The sequence below is a fragment of the Cyprinus carpio genome, chromosome B11 (genome assembly GCF_018340385.1).
Source record: "Cyprinus carpio isolate SPL01 chromosome B11, ASM1834038v1, whole genome shotgun sequence".
NCBI lineage: Eukaryota > Metazoa > Chordata > Actinopteri > Cypriniformes > Cyprinidae > Cyprinus > Cyprinus carpio.
In genome coordinates, this window is record NC_056607.1 from 16,168,709 (window position 1) to 16,194,003 (window position 25,295).

General features: G+C 37.2%; 1 protein-coding gene across 1 annotated transcript in view; it reads left to right on the forward strand.

The window, feature by feature from the left end:
- Positions 1-5,764: 5,764 nt before the first annotated feature.
- LOC109109930 (pleckstrin homology domain-containing family A member 6-like) overlaps positions 5,765-25,295 on the forward strand; it is a 60,538-nt gene continuing 41,007 nt past the window's right edge. Inside the window, 2 exon segments of the mRNA XM_042734216.1 lie at positions 5,765-6,520; positions 24,768-24,851. Of these exon segments, the coding sequence (XP_042590150.1) occupies positions 6,486-6,520; positions 24,768-24,851 (119 nt within the window). The 5' untranslated portion in view covers positions 5,765-6,485.

Consider the following 25,295-nt stretch of genomic DNA (forward strand, 5'->3'; position numbering starts at 1 on the left):
AAGGTTTAGTGCTCTTTGCCCAGTGGGTTACTCAGTGTAAGTGGCATACAAATAACCTAAATTCCTCTTGTTCATGGAACCTGCTAGTACTGTTCCATTTTAGTCTCACTTATGCTTGCTATATTGGATCTTTCTGTGGCCCGTTTCATCCTTCCATCCTATCAAAGTGCGGCCCAATAAATTCTCTGATGGCTAATGAGAAACAAACTTATGACAAATGGTGTTAAACTGTTCTTGTTTTCAACACCAGTGACTGAGAAAAAGCCTTTAAAGTTTTGTACCCTACGGTTTGAGATGCTTGTGGTTGTGTCGGTTTACAGATTAGTGGTAAATTACAAGTTAATGGTCTCGAATGAAAACAAAGGTTTGTGGTGCTGGAATGTTTTAATTGGCCCAAGAAGTGGAGATTTGTGGGTCTTACGAGACGTTAGACCCTAGGCAATGAATCAAGCTGCTGTGTGGTCGGACAAATAGCGATAAATAACATTCCCCAGCGGGCCTGGCCCGAGCATGCGTGTGCCTCAGATTATCTCCTGTGTTGAAAGGACTCAACGTGTGAGTATGTGTGAGATTGTTTGTGTGTCTGTGACTGGCCATCTGTGTTGACTCGCTCTTGATAAAGTCAAAAGAGCCAGGTTGAAGCCTGAAGCTAGTGCCGAAGGTGGAAGCACTCTAGACTCCTCATTTTGATACCTGGCAGACATAAATGGACTGGAATACCAGGTCACATCATTTCTGAGAAACCTCTCCCAGCTGTACTCAAATATTTGCCTCTCGTTGTACTGTAGATAAAACGTTCTGCAGGGTTTCATTTGTACGCTAGATCCATGTCAGGTCCTTTGTATTTGATCCTGTCTAGCTACTTTTCTTCCTTATGAACAGATTGTATGTTGACTGTGTGTGTGGACATTTGCATGTGGTTATGCTTATGTAACCAGAGCAAACAGAGTGTCCTCACACTGTTGCTCTGTCCCTCTGTTGGTTTCCCTTGCACCCATTATCCACACACACACCGTCCTTTTCCAATATAAATGTGTGTGTTTGTGCAAGACTAGAGAGCTGGCACTAACTCCATGGTGACCAGGGAAGCATAAATAAGCCACCTGTCTAAAAGCTTTGCAGAGCTGGTGACTGAGCGCATGCTTTAAAGCCAGTCTGTTTGGGTTTTTAAAATGAAATTACATTTCATCTAAAAAATTAAAACTCTGTTATTTACTCATTTTCATGTCCTAAACCCGTATTCCTCCATTTGTTCTGTGGAACATACAAGAAAGTATTTTGAAAACTGTGGTGTTTTCAACTGTTGCTGTTTTCCATGTGATTATAATAAATGGCAAGTGAAGGTTTCAAGCTCTTAAAATTGTGCTAAAGCACCATAAAATCATCATAAAAGTATGCACTATACCTGTGCACTATATTCCGAGTGTTCTAAAGCTTTGTGTGACCGTTTCTGTTTAATAAAAACCTTTCCTCTTCAGGATATTTTAAAATCAGAGAACTAGATCATTTTGATTCCTGAACAAATCATTCAGACTGGTTTTATGAACAGGAACAACTCATTGCAAAGATCCAATTCAAAACAATGATTTATTTATAAATAGTACATTGCATTTATGAAGTCAAAAAACTTGGTATGTTGTCTTCAGAAGAATTAGTATACAGGGTCAAGTTATTTCATTTTTATGATAATTTTATTGTACTCTGTTGTTATTTTGTAGCTTAACAGACTTTTGTGTTTTCATTAAAGGGGACATAACATGCACGGTTTTGCTCAATCTGATGTTAATCTTGAGTACCTAGTATTGCATCCTTCATATCTCCAAAGAGTCTTTATTTTTATCATATTTATAAAAGAAAGATACAGCTTAACGATTCTCTCAGAGCTAAAGAGTCAAGAGCACTTACAGTACGCGCCGATTACCAATAAAACACAGAAATTTGATGCAGTTTTAATTACCGCCTGCCATTCCGAATTATGACCGTGATCTTTTATCGCTGGAACTAGAGGGCTGAATTGGGTTTGGACCCGCAGGACCCAACACAAATCTCACGGGAACGGGCAGTTTTACCTTGGCTGCGGGCGGGAGTGGGCAGTCCGAAAATTTTGCGGGAGACCCGTGGGGAATGGTAGAATTTGGCGTGTAATAGAAATGGAGTCAACACATGAATTTGAGAAGAAAATTAAAGCGGCTATTTACTTGACAACAGCAAAGCAAGGCGAGTCTCTGGAAACAATTCTCAATTGTCACTGAAAAAAATGGGAAAGAGTTAAACTTTGTAAGTTGCGATAAATGTGCAAAAGTGTTCGTTTACAACGGACATAAATCTAGCACCTCTGCCCTGAGGTGACATACCTATTTTCTAGTTCTATGTGTTTATTTATTTAATAAGTTAAAGTTATTGTATATTGTGCTTTGACTTATTTACTTAAACCTGTTTGTTAACAGTTAAAATGTTTGTTTAGTTAATCGTTTGGTGCGTGTGTATCATGCAGTACATTTAAAAACGGAGGAGCTGCTAGTTGTGGTTTTGTTTTAATGGTTAATGTTTTATAACGCTAATAAAAAAATAACCAATGTTTTTATCACGTGCGGTGCTTTGGCTTAGCATTACTTCATCTTATTTAAATGCAGTCATGTTTAAAGCCTGCGATTCTGGATGTTAATTTGAACTAATATTTAGTCTGAGTATTTGTGTACAATTCTCACAAGCTATGAGAGAAAGTCCGCAGGAGGGGGCGGGAGTGGACACAAGCATTGTGGGTACGGTCGGGAGTGGAACACGCAGGTTGCGTGAGTGGGTGGTCCTGGTCAGAAATTCAGCGGGAGCGGGCAGGTGCGGGTTTAAGAAAACAGTCCCGCGCAGGGCTGTAGCTGGGGCCGCTCCATTTTTCAATATCAAATGATCTACAAATCCAGCGTCAAACTGGGCCTTGTTTATGAAACTTTCATCACCGAAATGAAGGGAACAAACAAACACACTTGCAAAACTCTGTGGTTGCCCAGGAAAAACAAACTACATCTACTTTGGCCATGTTTAGCATGAGAATCCAACTATTGAAAATTGTAAATAACTCAGAATGCATGAAATTGTATCAGACCCCCCCCCCCCCCCAGATATTAAAAAGACTAGTCTGGATGATCTGGATAATGTGTGTATCAATCTGATTCCATTTGTGTATCCTTTGTTGCCATTTTGTTGCATTATTTGAAAACTGTTACATTCTAAAGCATAAATTTGAGAAGATTTTTTAACATACTGTTGAACCTTAAAGTAGAGCTACCTGCATGGCACATGCACATATGCTTCTCTCCTGTATGTATGCAAATATGTTTGTGCCAGAACTTCAGAGCACACTTTACCCATGAGGCCATTTGTGTACTACCAGTCCTGGTGTACAATGCTGTGTGAATTAGGTGGTAATGGAATAGGAAATGGAAATGACCTTACCTCATGTCACCACTTGATATATTACTGAGATTTCAAAGGGGTTTGAATAAATGCTTGATATCTTACTGAGAACCTGTGGAACCCCATGGGAATAAAGGTAGATCAAGAGAATGGTTGTTTTTCCACATTTTTGCACATCATTAAAAAAAAAAAAGTTTCATTTTTGCAATATATAAATTGTTGTTGTTGTGGCTTCCTGTGCTTTTAAATCTCACATAAGACAGATGGGGCAGTTTTTCATAAGACAAGACTCCATTTAAAAAAAAAATAAAAAAATTCCACTTTTATACTGATCTTGTTGAAAGCCAGCTGGGTTTTGGAATGTTCTGGACTGTTTTGCCTGCCTCCCTTGTCTTGAACCTAAAATGTTTGCGAAAAGGCAGCCAGAGTGTCTGATAAGATGGACGTATGGTCATTGAGGAATGTGCAATGATACGGCATGGACACTGTGACAGCATTGTCTGTATATCAGCTTAAGCATTTTAGAAAATGAGTGGCAACATTGCAAGCACTAATAGGACATGCATGGCTATCAGACGCCAGGATGAGTTATGAGGACAGTCTTCATTAGAAGTTTGTTTTGGGAATGAAGAGCTGGGACAGAGGCCTTATATGTGAAAACTGCAACCACTTCTAGGAATCAGAGATGAACGTGAAGTGACAGTTCAGCCAAAAAAAACTCATCCTCATGATGTTCCAAATCCCAATGATGTTTGTCATATTACATGTTTGGCAAGATGTTCATGATTCTCTTTTCCATATAAAGAGTAAATAGTAATAAAGAAACTTTGTAGAGCTGGTTCTCACTGTCTTGTACGCAGCTGATAAACCAATAGATTACATCCATTAATGTAGCAATCTGCACAGTTGTAAATAAACTGTGCTTTGACCTTGGAATTCTTGAAGGGCCAGAATACTTGCTGCCAAAACTCATTAGCTTATAAACTGTAGCTAGTATTGGCATGTAGTTATGGAGCAATCCTTAGAAACATTACATCCTGTTAAACACAAGTCAGCCTATTCTGATCCAGTAATTACAAATGAATGAAATAACCACTGTATGATTATAACTGAACATTGCAGGCCAGAAAAATTAAAATACAACACATTAATTATTAGGTGTGGCCTAGCATTAATAATAATCCCTAGTGGTGTCATTTAACAAACTTTTTTTTACTTTCATTATCACTGACCTCCTACTATGACTACAAAAATCTAATTGAAAAAGACAATTAAATTATATAGTCTATATTGGTCATTAGGCAAATGAGACCAAAGTAAAATTAAGGGAAAATAACCAAGAATGGCTAAGAATTTATTTGCATGATCTGTCAGTGTTGTTTTAGTGCCTGATTCACTAAAGGAATTTTGCAAATCAGGAGCAGATGAGCAAACATGGCCAAAATTAATGCTGAATGCAATTTTGGAATATAGTGTACATTATTTGGACTTCTTTTTATGCCTTTTGTTCTTTTGTCATTTTAGGCATAGACAGCTCCTGGTCACAGTTCACATTTATTGTACGGAAAAGAACATTCCGTAAAAAAAAAAAAAAAAACATTCTTCTTTGTGTGTTCCACAGAAGAAAAAGTCATACAGGGTTGGAACGACCATAGAGTGAGTTGCTATTGACATATTTTTGTTATTTTTTACTGTCCCTTTAAGTAGGGCTGGGTAAATGAGGTAATAATAGTGCAAACATAGCTGAAAATTTTTACCAGGTAACTAGCATTGCATTTACTGTTGTTTAACATGACATTAATTGCACCAAGCAAAAAGTTTTTTCTTTTTCTTTCTTTTTTTTTTTTTTTTTTAATAATGTTGAACGGCATTTAGTGTGTCATCATTTTTACCAGGCAAATAGTGTTTTTACAGATTACTGTAGTTTAGTGCATTGTTAACTGCAGAAGCCAGATAGTGTTGCTTTTAAATGAAATGTAGTTTACTGTCATTTAGTGCAGCGTTAATGGCACCAGGCAAGTAGCAATGCGTTTATTGCGGTTTAGTGCAGCACTAATTTGTTTGCCGTCACCCAGCAAATAGTGTTGTTTACTGCTGTTCAGTACAATGTTAACTGCATCACGCAGATAGTGCTGAGTTTTGAGAATAAGATATTCTCAATAACTTGAATATTTTCCTGGAAGGCATATTTGAGCTAAAATAATGGGAATTTTATTTATATAATGCACACTGTACTGTTTCTGAACATTTAGTACATAAGACCCAGGTTTTTATGCTCAAATACTGATAAAGTGGTAATATTCACCCCTTTATATCTCAACTTTACTATCAAAACTGGCAAACGTTAGCGTGTCTTATCACCTGTTCTCTTCAACCTTTAGCGGACAGTCTGAGAATGAAGAGTTTGGACAGGACATCCTATGACAATGGATTGCTGGAAAGCCCTAGTATGGCATAGTCCATCCAAACCTTAGATGGATTGCCCTACTTCACCATGTTATATAACATTCTGCAGCCCATTAGCACTGAATCAGTGGCCCTCTTGTTCACTTCCACCATCGGGTTGATAGTACAAAGCAATCCAGAAGTCAGAACTTTGTTTTGTTAACCCATGAGGAATACGTGTCAGGAGGCCACCGAAAGGGTTAAAGGACGGACCGCCGCTCCAATCAGAGTTAATGATTAGAGTAGAAACAGAACTGCAGAAATGAGGGAGCATGCAGGGGCTGTGCTGTGGGGGGATTTGTAGAGGAGAGCGAAGGAGAGAGAGAAAGCCACTGTGCTTAAATCCAGCTGGCTGCCTCCCTGGGAATGTAATCCATATGTGAACGCAAGTTCAGCTGAAGGAAAAAGAAAAGATATTACCCGCAAAGAAGCGATTGTTTCTGCTTTTCTTGTTTAAATTCCACTCATTCTGGCCCCTGGACCCTGGCTCTGGTTCAACAGCCAACACAAAAAGAGAGGTATAGTGTGGAGAAGGACAAAGTGAGAGTTGAGAGGAAGTTGGAGAGGCTAAAAACGAAGGCGAAAGGAGCAGTAGAGAACAATATACCGATTAAGGACCCGATAGAAGAATGAAAGAGGACACACCGGAGAAAGGTGTAGTGAGGTAGGTCATCTAAAGTTTTGGTTTTGTTTTCTATTTAATGCCAGTGGTGCAGAGGTTGTACTTTGTGCTAGACTGTTTGGACAATGTCTGTTTGGAAACAAGAAGGATACCATGTGTTTGTGTATGTGTGTGGATAAATGAAAAATGTGGGCGTGGGGCTTCTGCAGGATCCAGAAGCCTGGAATATAGGACCACAACAAATATCTTATGATTTTACAGCGTGAGGGTACAAGGTATTTACTTTAGAGCTCATGTAAAGTTTGAGCTTTACTACCAAGACTTCCTTAACATTTAATTATTGTATAAACTTAGCATTGGTCTCTTTTGATGTTATAGGATAACCATTTGGATTCTGAATGTGTCCCATACCAGTATAGTTTATTTGCTCAGTGTTTGGTGTTTTTGTATGTTAGCTGAAGCATTTTATCCTTGAATAGCCTTCTTTGAATAGCTTTTCTTTTACTGTGATCACCTGAGATTGTTTTTGTTGCATGAACACTCCCTTCAGTAGTCCCTTCTGGAAAATCCATTTTAAGCTGGTTGCTATGTTTTAAAATGGGGTAATTTTTGTAAATTGGTCTTTAGCTGGTCCACGTGGTCATTAGCTGGTAGACCATCTTGGACCAAGAACAGACCAGCGCATCATGCCACCTTAGGCTGATGATACACAGGGCAACCTTTTGAGCAGTGCAACTTTGGTCAATGTTGCCTTTAATGGGCAACCAAATGAGCCCACGACTGATCTAAAGTATCAAGATACAAATTTGTTACCCATTTTTTCATACCCAAAATTGCTCATCAGCCTTAAGGTGTCTTGGTGGCTGGTCGACCAGCCAAAACCAACTAATAACCAGCCTGGACCAGCTAACATGCTTCAAAACACAAGTACCAGCTTAAGTTGTGTCTTCTTGATCCTAGTGGAAGAAGTTGCACGCTCACAATGAGTTTCTATTGTTTGATGCTAAGAAGGTTATCAGGTTTAAGAGCCCCTGCCTATCCCTAACCCTTCACCTGCTTGTAAAACATTATCAGTAATGGCTCACCTCTATGTTTAGTGGAAATGGAGATTTACCTCATTGTTCCCAGATGGGGAAATTGTGTAAAGGGAGAGTTTTGCAGACGTGAACAAGAACCTCCAAGTCCTGATTACTCTTGGGAAACACAGGGCAGGCCGGGGTGTTTTGACTGGAAGAATTTTCCTCACTTAAACACAGTAAAGTTAAAAGCGTGAAAGTGCTGTAAGGCAAGAGGAAAAACTTGCAGTTTAGAATAATAATGGTAGTGGTGCCTAGTAAAAAAATAAAGCCTAGTACAAAGAATCTGTGTTTATAAACAGTCTGTGTGCCATGCAGGACATTTTGTCTCCGACTTGAGAAGAACCCCAGAAATCAAAGTTCAACAACTGGAGAGGTTAAGAATGCTCTACTAGGAGTGACCAATCCTAATCCTAGAGGGTCAATGTCTTGCAGAGTTTAGCTTCAATCTGCCCAAAACACACTTGCCTAGAAGATTCTAGTAATCCTGAAGACCTTGATTTGCTGACTCAGGTGTGTTTGTTTAGGATTGGAGCTAAACTCTGCAGGATAGTGGCCCTGCAGGATTGGACACCCCTGTGCTATACTTTTGTTTGTCCTATCATGCCACAAGAGGAATGCATCCCTTGACAACTACACAGGTTGCCAGTTCTCTTACACCTAAGTAAACGTGTGTTTGTAAGAATGGAAAGACTGAAGCTGAAGTGGTCAGCAAGACTTAAGAGGTATTGTCGGGAATTTATTTTGATTTAAAATGGTCTAGTGTTAGCACACAACATCCTATTTGTTGTAAGATTGCAAAAAAGCCCTTACCCAAGAAGACATATGAAAGGAAAAATGCGAGTTTTGCCCACTGGAGGTGGTATTATGCTCAGGAATGTTCTGGGAACGCCCCTCTCCAGCTGGTGTGAGTGTGTGCAAGCAACTACACTGTAAAAAGTAATTTGTCAAGTTTACTTAATTCAATTGTGCAAGCTTGTTGCCTTAATTCAATTAAGTAATCTTAACTTTATTGTTTTAAGTGTCATTTAAATCTCTACTAATATATTAAAAGTATTCCTTACTTATTTTGAGTTCAATTAACTTAACCCATTTAAATTTTCTTAACTTAATTGAATCTGTGACCTGAGGAACATTACTACTCAGAATTACTGACTCCCAGAGTGCATTGCAGCATGAATAAATTATACAATTGCTTTGTTTCAAAGTTGTTGTTTTTATTTTCCAATTGTATTTGCTTCCTTGTGTCAGTAGTAGCACAACAAAAAGAGCAAATAAAATGGTTAGTACAATTAATAATAGTAAATGAGATTGAATTGTCACCATTGTTGTGATTCGTATGCTGAATGTTTAATCCAACAAGCTAGATGCTCTTAAGTACTCCCTTACCAAAAAGTAGTATACTTCAAGTTTATTTTATTAAGTATACTTAAGTAAAGTTCAAGTATATTTTTATACTTTATGGGGAAGTCGTGACCTAATGGTTTGACTCCTAACCCTAAGGTTGTGGGTTCGAGTCTTGGGCCGGCAATACCATGACTGAGGTGCCCTTGAGCAAGGCACCGAACCCCAACTGTTCCGGGCGCCACAGCATAAATGACTGCCCACTGCTCTGGGTGTGTGTTCACTGCTGTGTGTGTGCACTTTGGATGGGTTAAATGCAGAGCACGAATTCTGAGTATGGGTCACCATACTTGACTGTATGTCAGTGTTAATTTCGTTAATGAAGACAACGACGAAAAATATTCGATAACAAAAAAAATTTTCAGTGACTAAGATGAGACGTTGACGAGCTAAGAATAATATCTGATGACGGAATTATGACGAAATTTATGCCGCATCTTCGTTAACTAGACGAGACTAAACTGTAATGTTATTTGAGGACTACCGGACATTCAAAATGCAATTGTCTTTCAAAATGTGCATCCCTGTCATTGGATTGCGATCGGATAAGGGGCATTTGCATATCTAGTCAGTATAGCAGCCGCAGTGGATGGATAGGCTAATAAAATGGGAACTAGCAATCTGAAACAATGGCCTCAGCACCCGAAGGGGTAGGGATAAGGCAACCAGACGTCCTCAGGGAGTCACAATTTGTTGTCGATTAACTTAAAGTTAGTGAAGGTGGGATAGGCGGAATCGTGCTGATAGAAGTGTTCTCTCTCGTGCGTGCACACGCTCCACTTCCTCAGTTCTCATATACAGCGACCGAACAGTTCTCAGCGCTCAAATACACACACAGCAGTCCAAATGTTTATCATGTAGAGTATCATTTTAAGAGAGACATTTTATTCCATAACGTTACAGTTTTGATGCTGTTTCATGTCAGATGATCATGTTAGTTTACATGTGTTAGTATCTGTTGTTTCTTTTTTTTCTTCACTTGTGTTTTTTTGGAAATTCTGTACAGAAGATGTGTACTAGCACCCTCTACCGTAAAACAATGAAAACACGGATTCTAGGAGCACAAGTATAGCTCAAATATATTTAGACTCTTTGTAAGTATAAGTCAAGTATACTTAAATGTCATTTTAAGTGTATTTCTGAGGACTACATAAAGCCCATTTCTGAGAAGTACATAAAAAGTAAACTAAAAGCATACTTTGCTATTTTTAGTTTAAAGGAGTATACTAATAGCACACTTGAACAAACTTATTTTTTGTAAGGGCTGTTTACTAAAGTTGTTTAGTTGAACTATTGCATCCACCTGAAAGTTCACATAACACAGTGTAATTGAGTAAATTCAACAAATTTGTAAAAATCAGTTATGTGGACATGCACGTCCTTACCTAGTATAAAACAAAAAGTAATGCCTGTTTGAGTTCAGGTGTGTCATCATCTCTCATGTTCCACTGCAGTCTTACTATAGTGGGTTATCTAGGAGTGGCATCTGTTGTCTTTGTTGTACTGTAGCTTGGCCTAGTTCTTCTCTGACCTGACACAGGAACAGATGCACAGATAGGACTTCTGCTGTATGGCCCAAGACCAATCTGGTTGACTTGCAAGTGATCTAGGCTGCAATGTCACTTGCCTGTGGAGCTGTTTGACCTTTTCCAGCTTTCCTTGTTGAGTTCTAAGTCCCTTTTACTGTGTAATGACATGACAGTACTGAACTCAAATCTGCATGAAATCATAAATTTATCAATTTAAAGTTGTCCCCTTTAAAACATTGCTGCTACAGCCATGCACAACAGACTGACATCTTTAGCCATTTTGTTGCTTCTCATTCTGTTTTCTAACCATGCCACAATGAACATTGGGTTTTTAAAGGGGTCATAAACTGCTTTTGTTTTTTATTTTTATTTTATACTGTTCTCTGATGTCCACTTACAATGTTATCAAGATTTTTAATAATTTAGAAGTAATAAGCTATTTTCTGTCCTGTTTTTAACCCCTCTCATCAGAATGCTGCATTTGAATAGACGTGGTGGATTGTAGATTCGGACGTAAACACCCATTGCTATGATTGGCTGACGGTTGGGCATGTTTGACAGCCTACATCCTTCATAGATGGACGCTGTTTTGATTTAGGTTAAAAATGCGTAACTATTCGGTACATATTAAACGATCTGTAATTACAGACAAAGCAATAGTGAGCACGTAATGAAAACAGTTACTCACACTAATGTGGTGCGACATCGTATCCAATCAGCACAGCACCGTCTTTTAGTTTCAGTCTTTCTGAAAACGCTGCATCGAATTGTGCCTCGTTTGTAAATGAATCCGCAGTAAAATGAAGTGAACAAAGGACCAAGTTCTTACTGACGTGGTCTGGCACATTAAAAATAAAGTTCATCAAATAATTTTTATCATTACCTTTACGTCATTTACCTACTACGTGCACGAATTGGTGGGCGGGGCTAAACAGGTAGTGATGTAGAAGCAGGTGTTGATTGTCGTCTTGGGAGGCCGTGTTTAGTCACACTATTATGTCATAAAGTGGCACATTCCAAAACCTTTCGTTTTGGCAGATTGGCTTTTAGCCTTTCAAGAATTTTTTGAGTTCTGAAACTTATAGAATGTATTTATAGCACAATGACCTTCATGACCCCTTTAAGATGGAATCTTTAATCTTTTGTTAATGTCCCCTGAGAAACCTGTCTGTTCAGGATAAGGTGAACCTGAAACCAGCCTAATTATACAGGGATTCCTTAGGTGACTAGTCATTCAGACAGCTCACCAGCTAGTTGCTTTTGCGCAACTTTAAATGAGTTTTCATTACAGGTTTGCTCAAAGAAGCAACTTCAACTCTGCCATATTTCATGCAGATCCCATAAGACTCCCTCTGATAGTTGATTGAATTTTTGTTTTGTCAACATTTGATTTGTGCTATACACCGTGAGCATGTTAATTATTTAACACTGCCTCAAGAATTGCAAGTAAATGAATGTAAAAGTTTGTTCAAACTAAAAATATATCTATATGTGTTAATTTCATACTTTGGGAATGGAAACTTAATTAGCACTTGTTTCCAGAATTAGCATTGATGTAGATGTCATCACCAAGGGAACATTAGTGTGTAAATAGAATCAAGTGCTACGTTTCTGCAAATCACTTACCACATTCTAACTTGCATATATACCAATATGTACCATGGTAACTATACTTTCTCTCAAAATCCTGTAGTTGTTGCAGTTGCTGTTAATCCAGTAAAACTGTGATAACTTGTTTTTTTACTGTATTAGCCACTACTGTATTAAATTGTAGGTTTCCGAAATCTTTGTACATCGTTTGAAGGAGATTCCATTTTAATGCATTATACAGTAGTTCCACAGTAGCAACAATAAGTAGTAACTACAAGATTTTGGCAGCTACCATGTTAAATATTTTGTGAGGGATGTCCTGTGTGCTTGTATTCACATGATTCAATGATCTTAGTTTTTTTCTTATTCTCAAACAATTCATTTCTTATGAGCCCTAGTTAACCTGAACATTACTATTTCTAGTATTGACTCGGGTTCATTTGTGCTGTTGAACTGCATGTGATTTATTTTTATTTAATCTTTTTTAATCTTAAGTTTCTTCACAGTCAAATTAATTTTCCTTGTGTTATCAGCAGTTTCTGTTTAGCCTCAGCTCTAGAGAGAGAATGCTTTGTGTTAGCACAAGGAGGAAATTATGTAAAATAATTATCAAGGTCGTGGGTGTATTTGAATCCTTTTTAACTGAATACCACGGCACGATTCTTGCTCTTATCTGTAAATTATTATAGATTATATAATTATTATAGAAACATACATGTGTATGAGATTTGGATCTGAATAAATGAAGCATAACTATTATTTCTTCTAGTATTCTAGTGTTCAATTTTTTTTTTCTTAATAAATCACCAGTTTTAAATATTAGCATTTAGTGCATTGCACATGTACCAAAAATGACACAAAAGATCCTCAAAACTAAGTAAAATTATTAAAAATAAATTTTCTCGACTATGTGTTTAATAGTAAACACATTTAATAAATGTGCTTAATATTTAATCTATCTATGACGTAAAGACATTGTTAATGAAAATATACTGCATTAGTACCGACTACAAGTACTGACGATAAGCATCACACTGGTAGATGAAATGGGTTTTTCTAAAAAAAAAAAAAAAATGTGGCCAGTTACTTGCAATCGAATTTGGAAGGAATCAGACTTTTTATGAACCCAATAAACCATTGCTTTACTACATTTGGTCCCAAATGCATTTAAAAACTGCTCTCAACCACATAGCTGTCACCTTTGGCAACAGGAACCTAACAAAATAGTTTGATCAAACTGAATTTTTTTTTATTTATCGTTTGCCTTTGTTGCAGGTTTGCAAATCTAATTTAAACCCAGTATTAACTAGCTTGTTGAGACTTTATGTGCACTTCTGCCACCCCATGCAGTGTCGCTGTTGTTTTGTGATTTTGAAATCTGGATTCCTCTGAAGTTGTAATTGTGTTTGTCCGTCTGAGATGCAGGTCAAAGGACACATTCCTTGTATGAAGTTGTGTTGCGTATATGTACTTACATTCTTTGCCTTAACCCCAGTCTCAGTCTTAAGCCATGCCTTGTGGTTGGGGATTTACTAACTACCTTGTGTTCCTAAAAGGATATTGCCTCATTCTTAATCTCTTGTCTCAAGAGTATACAAGGTCCTTGATGGACCCTAGTTAAGTTGAAGGATCCTGCAACTCACAAGAGGTTACAAGAGGACTAATGAGAACATTTTACCAAAACAAATCTGTTATATTTTATCTTAACCATAATGTCATAGGGTTAATAAACCTTTCCCACTAATCTTATCCTATTTTTAGTTTTTCCAAAAGTTTATTATTATTATTATTATTATTATTATTATTATCATTATTATTATTATCATTATTATCTTTTTTGAATATATTTTGGATATTGTTTGGTGATTATTGGATGTAATTTTGAAAACAATACGACTTATTATTTTCTAATTATTGATTGACTGATTGCAACTTGCTTTGAATTTTAATAGGATAATACTGTAAATTATTTTATGCAAGTATTATTGTAAATAGACAACAATGAAAAGGGGCATTAATACAGACAGGCACACTAATATATATATATATATATATATATATATATATATATATATATATATATATATATATATATGTGTGTAAATTATATATATATATATATATGTGTGTAAATATTGATAAAATAACTTCACTGTTTCTAAACTTTATAATAATAATAGTAATAAGTAATAAGAAATCTTTCTTGAACACCAAATCAGCATATCAGAATGATTTCTGAAGGCTGTTGAAAATTTGCCTTTGACACGGGAATAAATTACATTTTAAGATGTATTGAAATATTACTGTTTTTGCGTTCTTTCAAAAACATTACAAATTCTTACCAACCCCACACTTTTGAAAGGTACAGTATACATGGGAATAACTAGTATGGACATAAATCTACACACACTAGTATTCTCTTGTAAAGCAGTTCTATAGCTGAGTTGAATTTTTGCCAACAGAAGGATTAGATTACCCATATCTCCCTTTGATCTGATTTTACTGTAGCACCTGCACCTCTGTCGTCACCTGACTGATTTCTGCTTCAGACAGGGCAGCGAAGGCCTGCTTTATTCATTCTGACAACTCTTTAACTGTAATCACAGACCTTTTTTGAGCCTATTTGTCTTTGCATGATCCTCCTTTTGTAATGAGGCACCTATTGTTTGTTTAAATGAAGCAATGGGATGTGGCGCAATTATCTGACTAAAATCATAAATGACATAATGATTAGCATTATCATAAAACAACTTGTTTTATTGGAATCATAAATGCACATATCAGCGTAGAGTCTGAAACTTTGCCAGGTCTCTTCATAACTAAACATACACAGTTCCACCTGAAATTACAGGAAGATCGTAAGCACTGTTGAGCAATGAATCTCACAGTTACAAAAGAAAGCATAGCTCAGCAATGTTCTGGAAGGTATTGTTTGACTTGGTCAGGGAGCATGCAGTGCCCGTTTGTGTACATTTCCAATAGAAGTGAGAGTAAGAGAGAGAGTAAGTGGGAGAGGGGGAGGGAGATGGATTTGAGCTTCGGCCAGCAAACCTGATAGTGGGCACTAATCACTCTCCACCGCGGTGATGTCATCAGGGTGTGTCTGACAGATTTACCGTCTGCTGGCCGGCAGGAGGGAAGACCGATCTGTGAATTGTTTTATCGAATTGTCATGTAAGTTTTGTGTTTTCATGGCCCGGGGCCAGTTTCACCCATTGGATTTGTTCGTCATTTAGATGTGCATATTTAATATTTCATGATTTATTGAGTCTGTGGCAGGCTGTGTAAAACTACTAACAATCAAATTAATAAACCAAATAGACAGTGGAGGTGATGAAGTCTGAGTGATAAGCTTATTGTAAATTTGATAGCTTTAGGGTTTAATTATTTCATAGCTTGCAGCATAAACCTTTTCATTCCAATGGGAATGACTGAGCATTAAAGGGGCAGTTCACCTAAAAATAAAAAATTGGTCATTATTTATTTACCTTCATATTATTCCAAACTTGTATGCTATTTTTTTCCTTGATTAAAAAGTGGTAGATGATAGATAGATAGATAGATAGATAGATAGATAGATAGATAGATAGATAGATAGATAGATAGATAGATAGATAGATAGATAGATAGATAGATAGATAGATCTGCCTTTAGAAGTAAGAAACAAAACAAAAAAGATAGATATAATCTATATATAATATGTGACCCTGGACCACAAAACTAGTCATAAGGGTCATTTTTTGAAATTGAAATTTAAGATACACCATTTGAAGGCTTTCCATTTATTAGGATAGGACAATATTTGGCCAAGATGCAACTATTTGAAAATCTGGAATCCGAGGGTGCAAAACATCAAAATATTGAGAAAAACACCTTGTCCAAATGAATATATATTCAATCATTTTGACGCACACAATGTTTTGTTGGCTATTGCTACAAACATACCCATGCTACTTATGACCAAGGTCACATATATGCTTTGTCTTTTTTTTTTTTGGAGTCATGGAGTTCCGTAAAGATAATTCAAAATGTTTTACTTTCGTTTTCCACAGAAAACAAATTGCATGTGGGTTGTCAACACAAGGGTGAGTAAATGGTGACTGATTTTCCTGTTTGGGTGAACTGTTCCTTTAAATGTCAAGTATTAAATGCTGTTACATTAGGGGAAAGGCATTTTAATGGACAGTCTCATGCCACACTGAGCACAATACTCAATAGGATAGTCCTGAGTGAAAGCTTTGTCAGCACCCCCTTTCCACCAGTGTGCATTGATCCATTTGGGTGAGTCTTAACAATCAATACTCACCGCAGACTCCATTATTAATTAGACACAGGTAAATTTCCCCACCTCTGCTCTTTTATTTTATTACTGCTGCTTTCCTCTCTCTTGCTCTCTCCTCTTTCTCTGTGCTATGAGATCACACTTGGTGAAGACAGGGAGCCCTAGGCAGCTCTTGGCAGTTCAAAAATGTAACCTTAGCTTTGAAGAACATGAAGGGAAGTAGTGGGAAACTCCCTGTATCAGATCCCATGATGCCTCCCCCCGAGGACAGCAGCTCACAGCAATTTTATAAGCTACTCTTGGATCACCCACACTTTTTTTCCGCTGCAGAAAATGCAGTATTCGTTGTGTTTTCCTTAAGAAATATTGAAACTCTTTTAGAACAAAGTTGCTAAAGTACACTATGATGACCCAGTAGTGCACAACACAACAAAATCTCCACACAACAAAAGTGCCACAACACAAAGCATATGCTATGTTGCGGCTTGTTTCTTTTGTGTTGTGCTAATTATGTTGTATTCCAGCTTGTTCCGTTGTGTTGCGACTTATTTCCGCTGTGTTGTGGCTGTTATGTTGTGCTAATTTCGTTGTGTTGCAGCGTTTCGGTTGAATTGTGTTTTTTTGTGTTGTGGCTTATTTCCTTTGTGTTGCGACTCATTTCCATTGTGTTGTGCTAATTTCGTTCTATTGCGGCTTGTTTCAGTTGTGTTGTGGATATTTTGTTGTGTGCACTACTGGGCCACCATAATACAATGTCAGTAAAAAGATTTTTAAAAAAAAGTTAATTAATACTTTTATTCAACAAGCATTTATTAAATTGATTTAAAAGTAACAGTACAGACATTTTATGAGGTTACATACAATTTTGGTTTAAAATAATTCATCAAAGAATCCTGAAAAGGCACATTGCAGATTCCATAAAATATTAAGCAGCAATGCTGAACTGTTTTTAATATTGATTAGAATTTTAGTTTTTGTAATTTTTTGCTTAAATTATCTAGAAATGTCAATTGTTACTTGAAAACAAAAATAAGAATTAAAATAATAACATTTACAAAGTTAAATCATGTATATTTTTGCATTTTATCCGATCCTTATCCGATCATGTGAAAAATGTTCTGTCATCATACATATATCAAAGATGGTGTATTTTTCTGTGTGTATATAAACCTCTATTAATGGCTCTGACGTTCTTAATGCTGGATGAGTCATTGCATGTGAGTGTGAACATGCATGTGTGATCTCAGGATTGCTGTTGCTAGGAAAGCAGCAGCTTTCTCACATCTCCAAGAAAACAAATATGGTTTAAAATGACCATGAGTGACCTAAAGCAATGCCATATCATTATTATAATTAATTTTGTCTATGAAGTCATGCATTACATCTGTTTGTGTATATGTACATATTCTATGTCTATGTACAAACATTAGGGGGCCAATGATCAGGTTTCAGCGCATCGCTTTGTGGTTCGCTATGCGATACTGCCACTGCAAGCTCATTGGAGGCAGCGCTCAAGTCTAATTATTCATCCCACATCCCTCCCTCCTTCCCTCCCATCATCCCTCCAACCCCCTCTCATCTTTCTTCCCACGCGGTGAGGATGTGGTCGCTGTGATGTGGCAATTGTGATGTTGCTCGCCGCCACCATCTTGGCTGTACTGAGGTCAGAGGAGGGGCTTACGATTGCATCATCTCATAGCAATGAAAACAAACGAATGCATATCTTTTATATGCACAGGCACGTACACACACGTCCCATTCATCATAGTGCTCCATCTAATTAGCATCTTTTTAACAACGTGCTGGAGAATGACATCACAGATGCATAATTGCTCCTCCCTTTATGGTTTAATAAAGGTCCATGAGCCAGTGTGATTCTAGGAAGTTCGCTGCTATCCCTTTTCGCTATGAATATGCTTTTTCAGACCTGTCTGATGATATGACAGGGAGATGAGAAGCTTAAGAGCCTGTGCCATGCCTCTCGTTTCTCTCTATATGGCAGGGGAGCGAGAGACTGTCAGGTCTAATGCTGGATTTTACTCTCAGCTGAAACCTGAAAACCTGTCAGTGTGCTGAACACCAGCAGCCAGAAAACGCTGGGTCCTTTTACAGGAGCACTGTAGATCTGACATCATGAAATACCAGCGGTGATGTTCAGGGTTAACTTGTCAAAGGTGTAGTTGGGTGTGTTTTAAATGTCTTAAGCGCACAAATCGGGAATAAATACTCAAATCTGACATACACAGTTGAAATACAGTGAGATCTGAATGTCTGACATCACTCTGTTGCATTTTTGTCTTTTAATGCAATGAATTTCATTACAAATTTTAATAAAGAAATTATTAATTTAAAGTGTGTTCATTTTAGAGTTTTCTTTTAAGTAACTATTTCTTTTTTTTTCTTTTTTTTTTCTTTAATGACAGCAGAATGTGAGCTGCATAAACTTTTGTGTAAACCCTGAATGATTTAAGATGTTCCAAAGAGCATCTTGTGCTTCAATAGAAGCAAGAAAAATAAGACTGTCAAAAGAGTTTACATAGTCTATGTCACAACTTTGATTTGTGACCAAGCATGCAATAGTATGGAATCTCGAATATAATTAAATATTATTTTATAATAATAATAATAATAATAATAATAAAGCAAAATAAAAAAAATTTAAAAAAAAAATTAAGATTTTTTTTTTTACATTTTAAACCTTAAATCAAAATTTAAATCCCATATTTTGTGTATTTTTGTTTAAAATATGTTTATTTTAAATATAAATATTTAAATATTTTGAAGTATTTCTTTTAAAAATGTATTTTAGAAAAAAACTTTTTTCACTTTAATTGTAAATGTTACATTTTAAATAATGTTAATATAATTTTTTTTAATTCTGTATTTGAACTATTCTTTCTTTTAATTTTTAAAATCTTTTTTTTTTCATTTTAAATCCCACGTTTTGAGTATTTTCAAATACAATTAATGTTGACAGATTTTTTAAATTATTTAAGAATGTTTCCATATTTTTAATGATTCTTCATTTAATTATTTTTTAAATCCCATATTTAAAATGGATCTCACCCCACAGTTTTGCCTTCCTTTCCATTTCCAAATTCTAGTTTTGACAGCGAAGATTATTTTATGACTCATAATTCACAAAAATGACACTTAGTTAGATTTTCATCTTGCCAGTCTAAACGAGTAGACATTATAATTCATAACCATAATCATAACTGATTATGGTTACCCCTGCACAAAACATAAACCACATATTGTCTGTGGTTTTCCCAGATGATCTCTGAGTGCTCTTCATTGAGATTGAGATTGAGATTGTGCTCATACGAATCATTTGAGTACCGCAAGCACAGATGACAAACTGGCTCTCTGGCTGACCTTCACTCCTTCACCACAAGGACACTTTTAATTTGAGTGTGCAGCTCTTGATACTAAGCGCAGCATAGAAGGATGTTTTTTAACAGCACAAACACAGCAGGTAAATTGTTAGCAAATGGAAGTGCTGTTTAGACTCTGCATGCCACGTTTCGTTCTGTAAAGCAAAAACCAAATTACAGGCTTATATGGTACATTAAATACCAGCTCTTTGTCTTACTGTTGAATGAATGCAAGCTCTTCAAAGTTTAAGAAAGGATAATGACTGAGGAACGAATGATGGCGTATTTCACAACGCAATATAAGCAGGAATACAAATGATTATTTTTTTTAATTAAGTCTATAGGGTTAGTTCAGATATTCAAGAGTTCAATTTAAATATTAATAACTCATTGTTTAAATAATGCAAGAGATGAATAAAGGTTTGAAATCCAGGGTGAGGAGGGGGTATCAATATGTAGGTAATCTCCTCAGAGGGGTAATCTGCTGCCTACTATTTGTATGTGTAGTTGTCATATCCCTCTACAGTGGGGGACACTGTACGGAGACCATCTGGTGAGACCACTTATAATTGAGGACCACAGATAGAAGAACTAGGACGACTGCCGTGTGTTTTTTCAGTGTATCTGACAGCTCTGAAACTCCTCACTGAGGCAAAGCGTAAAACTTACCTCAGCAGATGCCACTAACTTTTTATTGATCTAGTTCACATTTGATGTACAATGTGGGTGAAATATTAAATAATAATCTTTTCACAGTCACTAAGGCCTCTGTTTATCTCAGCTTATCACTCTGCACAGAAACAGTTAACTTCAATACTATGACATAACTATTCAAGTGGTGCTTGACTGTATAAAACTGACTGCCACAGTGCTGTGAGTGGTTGCCACTGTGCAAAGTGGTCACTAGGGTGTTCTTAGTGGTTGCTAGGGGATCCAGGGGAATATGATGGGGTTGCTAAGTAGTTGATTAATGGTTGATGGGGGTTCTGAGTGTCTGCTAGGGAGAGGGATAGTAGCTAGATGCTTGCTAGGTTGTTTTGGGTGGTTGCTAGGGTGGAAAGTGGTTGCTAGGGTGCAACGTGGTCACTAGAGTGTTCTTAATGGTTGCCAGGTTATCCATGGGAATGTGATGGGGTTGCTACGTGGTTGATAAGTGGTTGGTGTTCTGAGTGATGTCTAGGGTCCCCTGGTGGTTGCCAGGGTGTTCAAATGGGGGTTGCTGGTGGTTGTTAATGGATTCTGGTGGTTGATAGGGTGTTCTGGGTGGTTGCTAGGTGTATGCTAGGGTGTTTTGGATGAATGCTTGGTGGTTAATAGGGGGTTCTCAGGGTGTTCTGGGTGACTGCAAGGGGTTGCCAGAGTGTTCTTGGGGGTTGCTAGCTGGCAGATAGTGTGTTTTGGGTGATTGGTAGGTCTCCAGGGGGTTGCTAGGATGTTCTTAGGGGCTGCTGGGTGGTTGATAGGGGGCTTCAGGGGTGTTTTGTATGGTTGCTAGGTGATTGCTGGTCTCTACATGATGTGAAGTCCCATCCTCACCGTAAATCTACAGGATTTTAGTTTTTGTTTTTTGGCATTAAGTGTGTAAAGTATCACAATACAAAGTATTGTGACGAGTTACAAGCCAAAGTTCAGTGCTTGGGGTTATGGGTCTCTCACATTATAGTGCTACTTGCCTTATTTCCAATTAAATGGTTTTTCTGCAGTTACCCCTTACTCAAAGATGATTGACTGAGTCATTAGAGTGGGGGAAAATGGCCGGAAATATGTCCATAGACATAATTAAAGTCGATCTGACATGAATATATATGACAAAGTGACATTTTAATACGCCTGACTCTGACTTAGTGCTTTTAATGCTGAGCTTGTCTCTGTGTGAGATACAGATCTAATTATTTCTGTGTGGGCGTGATGTGTGCGTCTCTGGGTAAGGTTTGACAAGGGGCTGGTGCAGATGCAAAGCCGTATACCTGAGTGGATAACGTCTTTTGTTTTTTGCCTTAGCTACTCCCCTTCACCACAGCCAAAATCTGTCATGGACATCCCGGAGGAGTTCTGGTCATGACTCCTCCTCGGTTATGCTTTGGGGGGGTAGCATCTACATCTCAATCTGATTTGTGATAGGAGGCCCCATGTGTGTGTGAGGAAGAGAGAGAGAGAGTCGGACGAAACCAGTAACCAAATAAGCTGAGCCGAGCAGATCTAGAAGGCAAGAGAGCCAGAATGAGATATAGAGGTTGAGCCAGTGAGGGAGAAAGAGAGAGAGTGTGTGAAGCTGGCTGGCAACAGCACACATGCTCAAGGAGAGAAAAGAGGACAGCAATTATTGTTTCCAACACCCTATAGCTCCTGCTGCTGTTGGCGTCACAAACCTGCTCTTCTCTCCACCTGGCCTCATCCCACTGATTTATATGATTGATCTGGGGGAAAATGCTGAAGTTCCGCGCGGACCGGCGAGTGAGGTAGGTAAGGCGGGATGTTGGGAGCGAGTCAGACAGCAGTGTGAAGGGAAACTCTGAGCTGGAGGTCAGGCAGGACTGCAATGCAGTGCCAGCATCCTCATGGACTATCTTTATGAGATATTGAGGTTTATTCGTGTGAAGTTTGCGTTGCCTTGTGTGTTCTTCCTGAATTCCAGTGAGGGCGCCTTTATATGCTCTGTTATGATGCTGTTAAATCACTTCTTCCTTGCTAACGACTCCAGCAATGATTAGTTGTCATATTAGCAACGTTTATGAGCGGATGAATGTCTATGTAGGTTTATAGGTTACACACGAGCAAGCGCGATCAGTTGCAAGACCACATCGGCGCGTGCACACGTGCGCTCACACACCTCAATCTGATTTCGGTGGCTAGGCTGTTGTGCTAGATTTATCCTCTAGTGTTTTATAGAGCGCTGGGTTCTGTTATGTGTACCTTTTTGGTGTCAAGAGGTAGATGCCTTCAGCATGAGTGTATTCTTGGCTTGAGTTTCTTGTCTCCGACCTATCAGGCCGCATGTGTGTGTTGTGTGTCTGTGTATACAGAGACTGCACAGACTTTGAGTTCTGTTTGTGTTGTCTTTAAGTGGTTGATGCCAAGAATTTGGCATGTTGTTTGAGTGCACTTCTATGGCCCACTTATACATTGAAGAGGTGAGTCTGCTGTATGTAGGAATAATAATTTGCTAGTACTGTTAGGTTTTTAACCTTTTCTGTTAATGAAATTAAACAGAGCATGGACGTTTATGCAGCTGTACATGAATATTTCATGCAGGAAGATTTGTTTAGTTTAAGATTGGTTGTTGGTTGTTTACTAATTGCTGTAAAATGCTAGCACCTTGACAGTATATACATGTAGCTCAAACAGCAGAGCTAGCAACTGCAAAAAAAGATGAAATGTAGTTAAAGTTGTTATTCACAAAAACATCTCCCAGTTGTGTAAATGCAGACATTTAGAACTTTGAATCAAGTTAGAACAAAAACCCAGGATAAGCATAGTGTGAAAATATGGTTTAAATATGGATTTAACTCTAGCTAGTTGATTATTATCACCATGTGAAGCTCACTACATTTCACAGTTAAAACATTAAATTATATTTATTAGTCTTCATTTGTTTAAATTTACCTTGACTTGACGACAACAGAGAAAAATAATTGCTAAATTATGCAAATAATAAAATGCAATTAGCCATATACTATAATCCTGCATCATTAGAGTAGCATAATAAATGGCCTATAAATAAGGAAGAAGAAAATATCTACTATATAAATTGATGTCGGTGTACAAGGCCAGCATGGATAGGTTGCATGACATGCTCTCATTCTAAAATATTGTTAAGTGCTGTGTTGGGTCACCATTTGCTAATTTGGTACTATTTATATGCTATTATAGTTTTTTTTTAATATGTTGAATTAGCTTTTATTTGTGTATTTTCATTTTGGTTTCAATTTTGAATTTTTTTTATGTGTTTTTGTAATTTTTATTAGATAATTCGTTTTTAAATATTACTATTTAACTTTATTTTTATTTCAGTTTTAGTCATTTTTGTACTTTACAACATAAGCTTATTTTATTTTCAGTTAGTTTGTTTATAATTTTCCAGTTTCTTTTTTATTTTGTTTGCTCATCTCATATTTAAATTGTATGCAGCTTTATTTCGGTTAACAAAAAAGCGATTTTAATAGTTTAGTTTTAGTTCACATTAAAAACACTGCGCTAGTGTTTTGTACTAGCGCAGTGTGCAAAATGTACAAAGGAAAGGAAAACAAGTCTAAATTTCACTTTACTCTAACTGTAAAATGATTAAAATGCTATCTTATGGCCTGGATCTCCTTTAAATGGTAGTTTTGATGTCTGTGCATCCATAGATCTCTGGGGAAAACAGGTTAATCAAACCCTCACAGAAAACAGAGAAAATGTATTTGCTTGCTCACCTCTTGTTAAATCAATAGCTAGGAAAGTGACACGCAGCAATGAAAACACTTGTAGGATTTACACCAGAGAGAAGAGTTACAAGTGTACATCCACAGGGAGTACACACGAGCCGAGGTCAGAGAAAATGTGACAGGAAGTTGAACTCCAGGCTTCAGGCGTTGCATATGGACAAAAGATATGTTTTCTCTGAATACAGAGTCAGTATAATAGGTGTATATGAACTCTTGACATGTTCTTGTTGAACTGTTCTTGTTGATATTTTGCCATTGAGCGCAAAGCTGTCCACACATGACACGCTCTTTCACAAGGGCTGACAGCCATTAATTTCCACAGCAGTTGTCTCATATGAACTTACAAAGAAAGTGGCCATGTATTGATCGGAGCTGATGTTGTAATGCTGAATTATTAATAAAGAAGGGATGTGCCCACTGTGAAACAGGTTTGAAGCAATGAGAACAAGTTGTGGAGCATCTTAAACAGATGGAAAATCAGTTCCAGCTTCTGTTTGCTTGATTTTCTACCAGACACAGTTTAAAAAAAAAAAAAAAAAAGATTGTTGTGGCTTTATTGAAATGTGTTTGTCAGTGAAATCCTAAGTGGCTTTTATTTTCTTCTCAGTCAAAATGACCCTAACGGAACAGCTGGACACCTGCAAGTGATCCAGACACACCTGGAAGAGAACGGACCTTTAAAACCCTTGCTGTGAGTGAACTTTTGTTTATTAATTTGTAAATATGCTGCTAGCTTTTGCTAAATCTGTGACGTTTTGAATAAGAGCTTATCATAAAAAGCATTTCAGCTTGGATGTATGCTTAATTATTTCTGAAAACAAGCTCACCAAGAATCTTCCTTCAAAATTGACTACAATTATACTCTTAAAAATTAAGGTTCTTTACAGGCATTGACGGTTCCATGGAGAACCATTAACATCAATGGAAGCTTTTCATTCCACAAAAGGTTCTTTATAGAGGAAAAGGGTTCTTTAGATTACAAAATGTTTTTCACACTAAGAAAAAAAACGTTTCTTTTAAGAACCGGTAACTGGAAGGTTCTTTGAGAAACCTAAAATGGATCTTCTATGGCGAAAAACCTCCTTTATTTTTAAGAGTGTATGCCTTTAGTCCAAAGGCTTCATGAGCTGTAATT